Source organism: Gopherus flavomarginatus, chromosome 17, assembly GCF_025201925.1.
Source record: "Gopherus flavomarginatus isolate rGopFla2 chromosome 17, rGopFla2.mat.asm, whole genome shotgun sequence".
In the NCBI taxonomy this organism is placed as follows: Eukaryota; Metazoa; Chordata; order Testudines; family Testudinidae; genus Gopherus; species Gopherus flavomarginatus.
Window position 1 is genome coordinate 13,464,595 of NC_066633.1, and position 15,000 is coordinate 13,479,594.

General features: G+C 52.3%; 1 protein-coding gene across 2 annotated transcripts; it reads left to right on the forward strand.

Annotated features, from left to right (window-relative positions):
- The first annotated feature begins 6,552 nt into the window (after positions 1 to 6,552).
- CDK9 (cyclin dependent kinase 9) lies at positions 6,553 to 14,977 on the forward strand. Of its 2 annotated transcripts, none has more exons than XM_050927069.1 (7): positions 6,553 to 6,682; positions 8,783 to 8,864; positions 9,676 to 9,766; positions 11,647 to 11,813; positions 12,693 to 12,864; positions 13,022 to 13,170; positions 13,774 to 14,977. In XM_050927069.1, exons 1-7 carry the CDS (start codon positions 6,630 to 6,632, stop codon positions 14,137 to 14,139), a joined length of 1,080 nt encoding a protein of 359 aa, XP_050783026.1. In that variant the 5' UTR covers positions 6,553 to 6,629; the 3' UTR covers positions 14,140 to 14,977. The 2 variants fall into 2 exon arrangements, with proteins under 2 accessions (XP_050783026.1, XP_050783025.1); XM_050927068.1 differs by having other exon boundaries at positions 6,555 to 6,721.
- The last annotated feature ends 23 nt before the right edge of the window (positions 14,978 to 15,000 follow it).

The window sequence follows — 15,000 nt, forward strand, 5'->3', positions numbered from 1 at the left end:
ATCCCCAATTGTCAAATCCTGATGCTGATAACTAGCTTCCGTGCAGCTTTCCAAAGCTGCTTGCTTTAGTTCATTACCAAACTACAGTCACACTGCCTTAATAGCATGACCTGAGAGTAAGAATAGGCAAAGGTGCCGTGGGAGAAGTTTGGATCATTAGAGGAGGGAAAAAACAGGACACAAAGGGCTTTTCAATCTAATGAAAGCCTTCTGGTTGGAGTGTCCGCAGCAGTGGAGGGGGCTGGTGCAGAGAGCCTTCCCCCACGCGTTCTTACACGCCTGGTTCTGGAAGGTGTGGGACAGGGTGAGTACTGAGGGAGGTTATACACGGGCTGTAGGGGCATTCTGAAACCACGGAGCTCTTGCAGCATATCGCGGAGGATGTCAGTCTGATCACGAAGAAGATCCAGAGTTGCTGCTCGCCAGCGCTGATCTTCCTGCCACCTGACATCATTTTTGGCGTCCCTCCTGTCTTCGCGTTGGTCCCTCCTGTCTTCGCGTTGACTGGCAGCCTCCCTGTACTTTGCGACCAATTGTTTCCAGTCTCCCTGCTGAGCTCTCTCTGTACGGGTTACTGCCATAATTTCGGTGAACATGTCCTCACGCGTCCTCCTTTTCCTCAGTCTTCTTATGATACCCCCCCCCACGTAGATGAGAAGCGAGAGGGAGGCTGGAGAAATGTGCAGCTGTGTGTGGGGGGGTGGGGTTTGGAAAGAGTGATAAAAGAATCATAAGAGACACATTTCACACAACCATGCATACAGTCTTTCTCCTCACTGACCTGTGCCTGTTACCGAACCTGGAACATTTTACTTTACCACAAGGTCACCTTAGGATTCATTTAATACTTATTGCTTGTGGCTGAGGACAGAGAGTTCTGCTCAGACGCAGGTCAGGGGAGCACACAGACCGTGTCCGGAGAAAATGTTAAGTTAATAATGGCTAGTAATCCCTGTAGTAGATTGTCCTGGTAATCAAGCAGGTCTCCTTGCCTGCGGTTTGCTGGGTGGTTAGGGGAAGGCGAGAGCAAACCGCGGCAAAGCTACTCTCCTTCCCTGCTTTGCTCTCGCGTTCCCCGAACAAGCAGGTCTCCTTGCCTGCGGTTTGCTGGGTGGTTAGGGGAACGCGAGAGCAAACCGCGGCAAAGCTACTCTCCTTCCCTGCTTTGCTCTCGCGGTCCCCGAACAAGCAGGTCTCCTTGCCTGCGGTTTGCTGGGTGGTTAGGGGAAGGCGAGAGCAAACCGCGGCAAAGCTACTCTCCTTCCCTGCTTTGCTCTCGCGGTCCCCGAACAAGCAGGTCTCCTTGCCTGCGGTTTGCTGGGTGGTTAGGGGAACGCGAGAGCAAACCGCGGCAAAGCTACTCTCCTTCCCTGCTTTGCTCTCGCGGTCCCCGAACAAGCAGGTCTCCTTGCCTGCGGTTTGCTGGGTGGTTCGGGGAACGCGAGAGCAAACCGCGGCAAAGCTACTCTCCTTCCCTGCTTTGCTCTCGCGTTCCCCCAACAAGCAGGATGAATCCGCCCTGTTACAATGGAGACTTTTCTAAAAACCACCTCATGGGTCACTGTTTTAGGAAAGGTTTTTAATCTACTTGGTCAGTGACTCTAAGTACAGGTAGTGATTTGAAGCACCCATTAAAAAAGGCTTACAGTAAACCGAAGCTTTTAGTAAAAAAAATTACACTCACCAGAGGACGGTCCCTCAGCTTCATTTTCTGGAGTACTGCCTTGAGATGGCTGGCAGGGAACCTCAGTAAGGGTGAGGAAAAGATCCTGGCTGTTTGGGGGGATAAAATGCTCTGTGCTCTCTGCTGGAGCCTCCTCCTCTTGGTCCTCATCATACTGATCATCGCCATCAAATAATTTTTTTTACTAAAAGCTTCGGTTTACTGTAAGCCTTTTTTAATGGGTGCTTCAAATCACTACCTGTACTTAGAGTCACTGACCAAGTAGATTAAAAACCTTTCCTAAAACAGTGACCCATGAGGTGGTTTTTAGAAAAGTCTCCATTGTAACAGGGCGGATTCATCCTGCTTGTTGGGGGAACGCGAGAGCAAAGCAGGGAAGGAGAGTAGCTTTGCCGCGGTTTGCTCTCGCGTTCCCCGAACCACCCAGCAAACCGCAGGCAAGGAGACCTGCTTGTTCGGGGACCGCGAGAGCAAAGCAGGGAAGGAGAGTAGCTTTGCCGCGGTTTGCTCTCGCGTTCCCCTAACCACCCAGCAAACCGCAGGCAAGGAGACCTGCTTGTTCGGGGACCGCGAGAGCAAAGCAGGGAAGGAGAGTAGCTTTGCCGCGGTTTGCTCTCGCCTTCCCCTAACCACCCAGCAAACCGCAGGCAAGGAGACCTGCTTGTTCGGGGACCGCGAGAGCAAAGCAGGGAAGGAGAGTAGCTTTGCCGCGGTTTGCTCTCGCGTTCCCCTAACCACCCAGCAAACCGCAGGCAAGGAGACCTGCTTGTTCGGGGAACGCGAGAGCAAAGCAGGGAAGGAGAGTAGCTTTGCCGCGGTTTGCTCTCGCCTTCCCCTAACCACCCAGCAAACCGCAGGCAAGGAGACCTGCTTGATTACCAGGACAATCTACTACAGGGATTACTAGCCATTATTAACTTAACATTTTCTCCGGACACGGTCTGTGTGCTCCCCTGACCTGCGTCTGAGCAGAACTCTCTGTCCTCAGCCACAAGCAATAAGTATTAAATGAATCCTAAGGTGACCTTGTGGTAAAGTAAAATGTTCCAGGTTCGGTAACAGGCACAGGTCAGTGAGGAGAAAGACTGTATGCATGGTTGTGTGAAATGTGTCTCTTATGATTCTTTTATCACTCTTTCCAAACCCCACCCCCCCACACACAGCTGCACATTTCTCCAGCCTCCCTCTCGCTTCTCATCTACGTGGGGGGGGGTATCATAAGAAGACTGAGGAAAAGGAGGACGCGTGAGGACATGTTCACCGAAATTATGGCAGTAACCCGTACAGAGAGAGCTCAGCAGGGAGACTGGAAACAATTGGTCGCAAAGTACAGGGAGGCTGCCAGTCAACGCGAAGACAGGAGGGACCAACGCGAAGACAGGAGGGACGCCAAAAATGATGTCAGGTGGCAGGAAGATCAGCGCTGGCGAGCAGCAACTCTGGATCTTCTTCGTGATCAGACTGACATCCTCCGCGATATGCTGCAAGAGCTCCGTGGTTTCAGAATGCCCCTACAGCCGGTGTATAACCTCCCTCAGTACTCACCCTGTCCCACACCTTCCAGAACCAGGCGTGTAAGAACGCGTGGGGGAAGGCTCTCTGCACCAGCCCCCTCCACTGCTGCGGACACTCCAACCAGAAGGCTTTCATTAGATTGAAAAGCCCTTTGTGTCCTGTTTTTTCCCTCCTCTAATGATCCAAACTTCTCCCACGGCACCTTTGCCTATTCTTACTCTCAGGTCATGCTATTAAGGCAGTGTGACTGTAGTTTGGTAATGAACTAAAGCAAGCAGCTTTGGAAAGCTGCACGGAAGCTAGTTATCAGCATCAGGATTTGACAATTGGGGATATGGGTAATAAAGGGAAAACAAAGAAAGCAGCCATACCGTAACCTGGTCCATGAGAATTCTTTTTCTGTCTTCTCTGATGCACTTTCTTCTTTCAAACCTCCCTCCCCCTTCCTCCAAACCTCCCTCGCTCCGTCCCCCATAGAACGCTGAGTTATGAAATTCATGCACAGTATTGTAACAACAAGCATGATGCTTGATTGATGAAAGGGTCTGATTTTAAATAAAGAACACAATTCTTGTAACAAATAGTAGTAACTTTATTTTCAATAAAAAAGCAGTTAAGGAAGGTTGCAGGTACTGTGCCTAGCAGCAGACGGAAGCAGCTAATGGTGGAGGTAGGTAATAATTGGGAAATACAGAATTATATGTTTTCCAATGGACAGCTCTCGCAAGTAACCTAAGCAAGCAATTGAGGAATGCTGCAGGCAAAGTATCTTGCAGCAGCAACACTGCATAGACGGGGAGGGCAGCAATCAATTGAAAGGAAAATCAGCATTCAAACTGCACCCTGGCCCATGAGGAAGCTACTTTTCAGTGCTTCTCTGATGCGCACAGCATCCTGGTGAGATCTTCTAATTGCCCTGGTGTCCGGCTGCGCATAATCAGCGGCCAGGTGGTTTACCTCAGTCTCCCACCCCGCTATAAAGGCCTCCCCCTTGCTCTCACAGAGATTGTGGAGCACACAGCAAGCAGCAATGACAAAGGGGATATTGGTTTGGCTAAGATCTGAGCGAGTAAGAAGCGTTCGCCATCTCGCCTTAAGCCTGCCAAATGCACATTCTACCACCATTCTGCACTTGCTCAGCCTGTAATTAAACAACTCCTGAGCACTGTCAAGGCTGCCTGTGTATGGCTTCATTAGCCAGGGCATCAAGGGGTAGGCTGGGTCCCCAAGGATAACTATAGGCATTTGGACATCTCCAACTGTTATTCTCTGATCAGGGAAGTAGGTCCCTTGCTGCAGCCGTTTAAACAGTGTAGTGCTCCTGAAGACACGTGCGTCGTGAACCCTTCCTGGCCATCCCACGTGGATGTTGGTGAAACGTCCCTTGTGATCCACCAGGGCTTGCAGAACCATCGAAAAGTACCCCTTGCGGTTAATGTACTGGGCACCCTGGTGTTCCGGTGCCAAAATAGGTATGTGGGTTCCATCTATGGCCCCCCCACAGTTAGGGAATCCCATTGCAGCAAAGCCATCCACAATGGCCTGCACGTTTCCCAGAGTCACAACCTTTCGAAGCAGCAGCTTAATGATTGCTTTGGATACTTCCAGCACAGCAGCCCCCACAGTAGATTTGCCCACTCCAAATTGATTCCCGACTGACCGGTAGCTGTCTGGCGTTGCAAGCTTCCATATGGCTATTGCCACTCGCTTTTCCACTGTGAGGGCTGGTCTCATCCTGGTATTATGCCGCTTCAGGACAGGAGAAAGCGAGTCACAAAGTTCAAAGAAAGTGCTCTTACGCATGCGAAAGTTCCGCAGCCACTGCGAATCGTCCCACACCTGCAGGACTATGCGGTCCCACCAGTCAGTGCTTGTTTCCCATGCCCAAAAGCGGCGCGGAACGGGTAGAACCTCACCCATAACCGTCAGGAGCTCCAACGTGCAGGGGCCCGGGGAGTCAGAAAACTCGTTCTCCAGTTCGTCATCGCTGTCGTCCCCGCATTCAAGCATTCTCTCTTGCATTTCTGCATCATGGGTCAGCAGTGATAGAACGAGAATGCGTGAATTATTTACAGCATTCGCGATCAAGGACAAGAGCAGACCTGGATCCATGCTTGCTGCAAAATGGCGTTTCCCTCACTGCAGCCAGTAAAAACAGCGCGAACTGACTGTGTGCCGTTTACAGGAAGGGGGGGGGGGGCTGTACCCAGAACCACCCAGGACGGGGACTTTGATCCCATCATGCACTGGGCTAGTAACCCATAATTCCAAAGGGCAGGGACCCGTGCAGGAACTGTGGGATAGGTACCCAGAGTGCAACGCTCAGGGAAAAGATGGACGCCAGGGAACATGGACGCTCAACATCGATGTAAGTAGCCCTAGTGTGGACGCGCAAAATCGATTTTATAAAGCCTGCTTTATAAAATCGATTTTAATAACATCGATTTTACCCTGTAGTGTGGACGTGGGCTTAGATGGATGCTGAAGGCAGCTGCATCTGAAAATGCTGCTGAGCTGTGAATAATTGGTGCATCAGGCAGATGTGATAAGAAGTGTGGGTTGGGGGGATGAGAAAGCCAGTGATGGAAAGGAGCTGAGAAGATAAACAATGTGCATCTGATTCATATGCATGAAGAGAGAGTGTGTGTAGCAGGTGGGGGAATGAAAGACAGTTGATTTAACTTTGTGATGCAATTTGATGATGCTTTGACATGCCAGTGATGTTTTGGGTGCAATGTAATGACCTGATGGGGATGTTGCAGAGGAATGTGATGGTGCTGGGAGGTGATGTGGTGATGTTCTGATGCTTTTGTTACTGCATGCCTCTGGGAAGTTCTGGAGGGATGCAGGGGCACGTGGTGGTGGCGCAAATACTACTATTATTACAGCAACACCTGGTAGCAAGGCCTCTGGCAGGTGCTAAGCACTAAACATACTAAAAAAGATCCAGCCCCAAAGAGCTTGTAAGTTTAAGATGAGAGACCCCCGGTAAACCTGAGAAACAGAGAGGGGAGCAGGAGGCAAGAGTGACCGGTGCACAGGGCAAAGCAGGCGGAGGCGGCCAGGGAAACACTCCGCGAGGCTCCTGAGCTCCGTGGGATTTGTTGGCAGCACGTGGCCAGTGCAGACACATGGGGGACGAGGCGGAGGCGCTGTGAGGACACGCCGCGATGGCCTGGAGACACACACAGGAGGGCTGCTGGGACAGACCCCGGGGCCCCTTGGCGCTGCGACCCCCGGAGAAGAAGCGCGGGGCCTCTGAGTGCCCCCGAACTCAATCGTGAGCGTTCCCTGCCGGTCCAGAACTACAACTCCCAGGCGGCACCGCGGCGCAGGAAGGGGCGGGGCCTGGCTCCCGGGTACGCACGTCACCAAACGCGCCGTCGCTCGGGCGACAGAGGCCTAGCGAGGGCTGGGACGGCGGCCCGGCATGGCCAAGCAGTACGACACGGTGGAGTGTCCCTTCTGCGACGAGGTGTCCAAGTACGAGAAGCTGGCGAAGATCGGGCAGGGCACGTTCGGGTGAGAGCCGGAGCCTCCCGGGTCTCCCCCCCCATGGGGCTTGGGGGACCCGGCGCCCAGGGACTTGCCGAGCCCCCCAACGCTCCTGATCCCCTCCCCTGGGCTCTGAGAGAGAGACCCCCCCGGGATCCGAGAGAGCGACTCCCCCCCGCCCCCCCCGGGATCCGAGAGAGCGACTCCCCCCCGCCCCCCCCCCCCGGGATCCGAGAGAGAGACTCTTCCCCCCCCCCCTTCCCAGGGCCCTGGGCTCTGAGAGAGAGACCCCCCCCCCCCGGGATCCGAGAGAGCGACTCCCCCCGCCCCCCCCGGGATCCGAGAGAGCGACTCCCCCCGCCCCCCTGGGATCCGAGAGAGCGACTCCCCCCCGCCCCCCCCCCGGGATCCGAGAGAGAGACTCTTCCCCCCCCCCTTCCCAGGGCCCTGGGCTCTGAGAGAGAGACTCCTCCCTTCCCGTCCCCCTCGGGATCCGAGAGAGAGACTCTTTCCCCCCCCTCCCCAGAGCCCCGGGATCTGAGAGAGAGACCTCCCCCCCGGGATCTGAGAGAGAGACTCCCCCCTCCCTCCTCCCCAGCGCCCTGGGATCCCAGAGAGAGACCTTCCCCCTCCTCCCCCCTGGGATCCGAGAGAGCGACTCCCCCCAGCCCCCCTCTCCAGGGCCGTGGGCTCTGAGAGAGAGACCCCCCCCTCGAGATCCAAGAGAGAGACCCCCCCCCTCAGGATCCAAGAGAGCGACTCCCCCCCGACCCCCTCCCCAGGGCCCTGGGCTCTGAGAGAGAGACTCCTCCCTCCCCATCTCCCCCGGGATCCGAGAGACTCCCCCCCCCCCCCCGAGCCCTGGGATCTGAGAGAGAGACCCCCCCCCGGAATCAGAGAGAGAGACTCCCCCTTCCCTCCTCCCCAGCGCCCTGGGATCCCAGAGAGAGACCTTCCCCCTCCCCCCCCCTGCGATCCGAGAGAGCGACTCCCCCCAGCCCCCCTCTCCAGGGCCCTGGGCTCTGAGAGAGAGACCTCCCCTGGGATCTGAGAGAGTGACTCCCCCCTGCCCCCCTCCCCAGGGCCCTGGGCTCTGAGAGAGAGACCCCCCCCGGGATCCGAGAGAGCGACTCCCCCCAGCCCCCCTCTCCAGGGCCGTGGGCTCTGAGAGAGAGACCTCCCCTGGGATCTGAGAGAGTGACTCCCCCCTGCCCCCCTCCCCAGGGCCCTGGGCTCTGAGAGAGAGACCCCCCCGCCGGGATCTGAGAGAGAGACTCCCCCCTCCCTCCTCCCCAGCGCCCTGGGATCCCAGAGAGAGACCTTCCCCCTCCTCCCCCCTGGGATCCGAGAGAGCGACTCCCCCCAGCCCCCCTCTCCAGGGCCGTGGGCTCTGAGAGAGAGACCCCTCCCCTCGGGATCCAAGAGAGAGACCCCCCCTCAGGTTCCGAGAGAGCGACTCCCCCCTGACCCCCTCCCCAGGGCCCTGGGCTCTGAGAGAGAGACTCCTCCCTCCCCATCTCCCCCGGGATCCGAGAGACTCCCCCCCGAGCCCTGGGATCTGAGAGAGAGACCCCCCCCCGGGATCCGAGAGAGCGACTCCCCCCTGCCCCAGAGCCCTGAGATCTGAGAGAGTGACTCCCTCCCGCTCCCCTCCCCAGAGCCCTGGGTTCCCAGAGAGAGACTCCGCCCGGCCCCCTGGGTTCTGAGAGAGAGACACCCCACCTCCCCTGGGCTCTGAGAGAGAGAGTCCCTCCTGAATGCCTCTAGAGTCTGAGATTCTCACTATATCCTTCCTGCCACCTCTTGGAATCTGCAAGGCCTGCTCTCTATAGTCTCCTGGGGATCTGTGAGAGCCCTATCTCATTGCCGTTCTCTCACATGCCCTGGAATCTGAGAGCCTGCTCTCTAGAGGAGATCATGGTGCTTCTTGGCCTGAAGCGGGAAGACCTGGGTTAGGCAGAGGGGCAGCACAAAGCTGCTTGTGTGGAAGCATAGAAATGTCTTGTTTGGTCTTGCCTGGCTGTGCCTGCTCCACTTGGCCACTTCAACTCCTCCAGGAATGCTCATGTATTTCCATCCTCTCTGCAGGGAAGTGTTCAAAGCAAAACATCGACAGACTGGCAAGAAGGTGGCTCTGAAGAAAGTGTTGATGGAAAATGAGAAGGAGGGGGTAAGATAGATGGGCATGTGCCTGTCCTGTGTATGATGTGGGAAGACGGGAGTTTGAGAGCTGAGCATATGTCTTTAGTAGACAAAGACTGAATCCTTGTCTGGGATAACAAGGAAATTCATCGTGTGTCTAACTTTGCAGGACTCTACTGCAGTAAAAACCAGTATGGAAATGGATAAAGTAATATACAAGACTGTTTCCATTTAGAAACTGTTGTTCCCCTATGTATCAGGAAAGTAATTTAAAAAAAAAAAAGAAAACCCTCTTTCCATATTGCCTTCTTGTGTGTCTGAGTCACATCTCTGTTGTTCCCAATAAGATTTTACTTCTGTTAACATGGTAGTGTTGATACACTGAGGAGACGGGGAGCTGCATTCTAATCAGGATCACTCATCAATACAATGTGTCCATATTCTGATGACAAACATCCCTATTGCTGGTGATCTCATAAGAAGCAAAACCAGACTGGATTCTCTTCCACCTCTCACTTTGGCTTTTTGGAGTAGCTGTTGCCACACCCTAAGGGCCTGATCTTGTATGGTGTTAAGGACACTAACTTCTACTTACGTTACTAGGTGCTAAGAGTTGTAAACTGAGCAGACTGGAACTGCACAATGTTGGTTTTAGCCTCTGTTCTGACCTAGCTGCACTTTGTCCACATTTAATTCTGCTTGAATACATCTCCTCTTTGAGATTTCTACCATGATTTCTCTCTTCCCTCCTCTGCCACCCCCTCCCCCCACACCTGCTTTAGACTGGATTGGGATATTGTCTTGGAATTCTGATATGTGGCTCTCTCTCTCCTTGTTAGTTCCCCATCACAGCCCTACGTGAGATCAAAATCCTTCAGCTGCTCAAGCATGAGAATGTGGTGAACCTCATCGAAATCTGCAGGACTAAAGGTAGCAAGGTTTAGTTCCCCCTTTTTGGTTTTGTTCACTCATATCAGTTGATCTCTACTGTACCCTTTATTTTTCTTTCAGTGAGGTGCACTTGCCCAATACAAAATAGCCTGGTTTGTCCAAAGATTTTGGTGGATGCCTGTCTCCTTTGGATAACAGTGGCCTGCTGAGCCCTTGGGCAAGTCACTGCCCCTCTCTGCGCCTCAGTTTCCCATCTGTAAAACTGGGGTAAATGATACTGACCTGCTTTGTAAAGTGCTTTGAGATCTATGGATGAAAAGAACTGTGTGGTGGTGGTGTTATATGAGAGTTAACACCTGACATGCTAGGGAAGTGGCAGAGCTTTGACTGCATCTCAGCTCGACTAGAAGACGCCTTTATAAGCTCCTTTGAAATACTGGGCTACTACAGTTGAAAGTGTGTGTTTGAGACTATAAAACTCATGTTTCTGGTTTTTTTAACAACAGCAACAACAGCAAAAAACACTGGAGAGAAACTTGACATGCAAGTTTCTCACCCTGAAAGTGGTTGTTTTTTTACATTTGTCCTTTCTTTAAAAAGCAAACAAAACCCAATGGTGTTACTATGCCATTAATAGCTGGAGCTCTCCTCTTCTTGTTTAACACAGGTTGGCTCTTTTTATCAACTTTGTATTAATGACACGCTGGTTTGCTCCGAGTTCCCGTACCGTGGCTGGTAACTGTAAGCACTTTGGTAAATGGATTCAAAGGCTTTCTGGTTCCACGGTGCAGTCACTTGAATGCCTGGTTGTCCTCCCACTGCATTGCAAGCTGTCTCTTTGGGGCAGCCTCCTCTGTGTTTGTGTAGTGCTAGCATCTGCGCTTCTGGAAGCAAATCATATCATCTGAGGCTGCGTAAAACTTTCTATTGTGTAATAGAGCATTTGAGAAATAGAAGGGTCCTTGGTTTTGCTCAGTCTTCTGTTGTTCACTCTCCTGGGCTTCATTTTGGATGTGCTCCCCAGTATATTAATTACATCTTAAAATACATAAGAACTTGGCTGGAAGGGTCCTTCTGGGTCATCAAGTCCAGTCCTGTGCTGTGAGCAGGCAGCCCTGTCATATCATCTTACTTGTAAACATATCAAGCTCCATCTTAAAGCCAGATAGGTGTCTTGCCATCACTACTGTTGTTGAGAGGCTGTTTCAGAACCTCATTCCTCTGATGGTTTATGGACCTTCTCATCTCCAGTCCAAGTTTCCCTACGGCTGGTTTATCCCCATTTGTTCTTGTACAGCATTGTCCTTTAGCTTCAGTAGCTCTTCTCTCTCCTTGGTGTATTTATAGAGAGCAGTCATTCCCTCCCAGCCTTCACTTTGCTAGGTTAAACATTCCTTCTCAGAAAACAGGTCACCCTAGTAGCCCATTCTGTGCAAATTGAATTCATCTTTTCTGAACATGAGTGACCGCAAGAAACAATGTGCTTTATGTTATGTACACACGCCATGATCTTCACTGCTGTAACCCTCCTCCTCCATTCCCCTCTACTTCTCCTTTGAATAGCCTTTTGGGGATCTAGATGCTGAGGTTCTTGGTGGCCAGGCATGTCCCCATTTCTCTATATAGCTATGGCTGTGTAATTGAAGACTCTGGGGATACGTGGTGAAAGGGGGCAGGCGAGGTGGAACTTGTGCGTTCACTCTGACGCTCGATTGTGGCCTTAAGACAGAGCTGTGTTGTGTTTTCTGTTTCTTAGTTATGGGGCAATATTTAAGCTCCTAAGTGGAATGGTGCTTGAACTAAGGCTGGCCAGTATCCGGTGCTAGAAGTTGACAGAAGGAAAGCTAGCCGTCAGTGTGGGTGAGAGAACTGTTTGGATTGGAGACCTCCTTAACGACCACACGTTACTTCTCTTGTAGCCTCCCCCTACAATCGCTGCAAGGGCAGCATCTATCTGGTGTTCGATTTCTGTGAGCACGACCTCGCAGGCCTCCTCAGCAACGCCCACGTGAAGTTCACGCTGTCGGAGATCAAGAAAGTGATGCAGATGCTGCTGAATGGACTTTACTACATCCACAGGAATAAGGTAAAGGGCCAGATCTGTATTCCCGTGCTGCATGGCTTGAGGGCTGAGGTTGCAATGACCCTGTGTGTGCCCTGCTGAGATACAGGCATGTGAGCACAGGCCAGTGTGTCTAGCTGGGCTGCTAGTTCTGCACACTGACGCTCTGAAAAGTGGGTACTTTTCAGGGTGGCTCAGTGCTGAATCAGTAATGATTATTCTCAGTCTCAGGGTTTGATGCCGTGAGGCTCCTTCTTATAGGCCTGGGGAGTGGGATGTTTTAGCAGAGCCAGTGATGGCCAAGTGAAAACTTAGGATGTGTTTTCAAAAGAGAGAGAATGATGCTCTGAAGGATCCTTATCAAGTCCTCTCAACCCACTGCGGTGTTTGTAACACTGCAGAATACAGTGTCCAAAGAAATGATACACCTGAAAATCAATGTAAGGGTGACCCTTGTTCTAAGTTCAGGAGCTAATGCATAGCTGTGCTGTGACTGCTAACCTCAGGGCCCAGGGCTGACTGGGCCATGTAATCTGAACTCACCCTGGCCCTCCCAGGGCAGGGGTGAGGCTACTGTGGGGATGCTTGTCATGCTACTATCTGTGCTCTCTCTGTCCTGTGGGTGACTGGAGGGTTATGGTTTCAGTACATCTCACCCAGTTCTAGATCCTCAGCTGTAATTTCCCTCTCCAGCCAACTCCATGCTTGGTAAGATGCTCTCAATGGGTTTATTTTCTGTTGTGTTCATCCACGTCCAGTTCTAGACATTCTGATGTTTCTTTTCCAGGGTCTGAATGCCCCATTCACCTTCCTGGTGGTGGGGATCTTTGTAATGAAGATAGAGCTGGATCCAGTGGAAGATGACTTAATAGCCTAACCTTTCAATTTCCCTCCTTTGTGCAGATTTTGCACCGGGATATGAAAGCTGCAAATGTACTGATCACCCGAGATGGGGTCCTGAAACTGGCGGACTTTGGTTTGGCTCGAGCCTTCAGCCTGGCAAAAAACAGTCAGCCCAACCGCTACACTAACCGCGTGGTGACTCTGTGGTATCGGCCTCCGGAGCTTCTCTTAGGTAGGTGGGAGGCTTGGCTAGAGAAATTGCAAGGGAATTCTCCCATCTTGTTTGTTTCTCTTTCCCCGTCAACTTACTATTTTGTTCTCTCAGTCTGGTGCATGTAAAGCTGTTAATATTAGAGTCTAAGTGGTTAATCTGGTGGCGCTCTCTTTAGGGGAACGGGACTATGGCCCCCCCATTGATCTCTGGGGTGCAGGCTGCATCATGGCAGAGATGTGGACTCGCAGCCCCATCATGCAGGGGAACACGGAACAACACCAGCTCACTCTCATCAGCCAGCTCTGTGGATCCATCACTCCGGAGGTAGGGGCCCAAACGCATAAGAATGCAGCACCTGTGGGAAACTGCAGTGAAACTGTATGGGCATGGGCTTAGAACCCTGGAATCCTGAGAGCTAATCCTGCCTCGGAGACAGACCTGCTGGGTGACCTTGAGCAGTAATCTATCTGTCAGCTGCATTTAAAGGGGGTATCCTTACATCCCAAGAGTGGGGAGAGGTGTGCTCAAGGTGTGCATTGCTCCTGGAAGAGATCACGTATGTTTACTGTATCCAGAATGATACGCTGCCCTTCTCTAGCACCTCTACCAAAGATAAACAATGAATTTAGCCTCTCCCCGTGTGAGGTATTCCCCCCCCCCCCGTGATGGGCTGGAGCCCTGGGATGTTCTGTGCTGCTGCTTGTCTCTGTAGCATCTGTATGCATTCCATTTTCGACTGCAACAGTAAAATCCCTAATGGATGTCATGGGGCCATAGAGGGTGTGTAGTGAAAGAACTGGTTGGTTTGTTTCTCCACGACGGCTGAATGCAGCGTGCCTATGGGGTTTAGTTAGGGCACCAACGTCAGGCTCTAAAACGGGTTAGCTGTCTTCTCTCCAAGGCTAATCTCCCTTGTGCCCCCTCTAGGTTTGGCCAAATGTGGATAAGTATGAGCTGTACCAGAAACTGGACCTACCCAAGGGCCAAAAGCGCAAAGTTAAGGATCGCCTAAAAGCCTATGTCAAAGACCCATATGCTCTGGATCTCATAGACAAACTGCTCGTTCTGGATCCTGCCCAAAGAATAGACAGTGACGATGCACTGAACCATGACTTCTTCTGGTCGGACCCGATGCCCTCTGATCTCAAGAACATGCTCTCCACCCACAATCAATCAATGTTTGAGTACCTGGCTCCACCCAGGAGAAGAGGTGGACACATGCCGCAGCAGCCAGCCAATCAGGGCAGGAATCCAGCTGCAACCAATCAGACAGAGTATGACAGAGTGTTTTGACTGCTGGGAGCCCCGAAAAGCGAGTAGGGAGCAGGCTGAGTTTTCTTTGAAATACCCTTACGTTCTGTAGTCTCTTGTAGCAGCAGCTCTGATGGAAAGGAGGTGCAGGCCCTGGTCTGAGATGTTGGGCTGGACGAACTGTCTGGAACAGTTGTGTGCATAAAGGACGTCCTTGGGAGCTGTTTCCAAGGGCCTGGGATCATCTCTCAGCCCATCTGGCACAGATTTTCTGCCTCCGCCCCCAGAAATAGCATCACTTTACCAGTAGCTGGCTCTAATGGGTCATTTCTGCTGGGGAGCCACTGTTGGAGAAGGTTTTGTCACTGGCTAAGCTTTAGCGCACTGGAGGACATGACTGGGTGACTCATTAACTGAACTGCGAATGCAGCTGGCAGGATAGATTGGCCCACATTGGGAGCTGCCTCAAATCTCTTCTGAATTGCTCCTCCATGGCTGCAGTTCCCCATGTGATCCTCCTTCTGCTTGTTGTGTGTAGGGTGAGGGTCGCATAGCTGAGTGCCACTGAGCTTTGTGTGCATGTGTCTTCCTTGTGTGGAACCAGTGGGATTGGTACAGACAAAACACCTCCAAATTCGAGAACTAGCTTGCACCATGGTCAAGACTGCAGCATGTCCTTCTGGTTCAGACAGGGTCAGAGCCTGTGAGAAACAAAGGGTCTCGGTGGCTGATCAGGAAGAGGAGTGAGGGTGCTCGTTACCGTTGCTCTGACTAGGAGGATCTACCTGAGTTGTTGCTTTCAGTAAAAGTTCATCATGCTTTCTGTTCAGCCTACTGCCACTTTTGGTTGTAATCTGCAATTAAAGTTCCCTTTCTTAGACCCCTAGTCTGCTGTGTATTTCT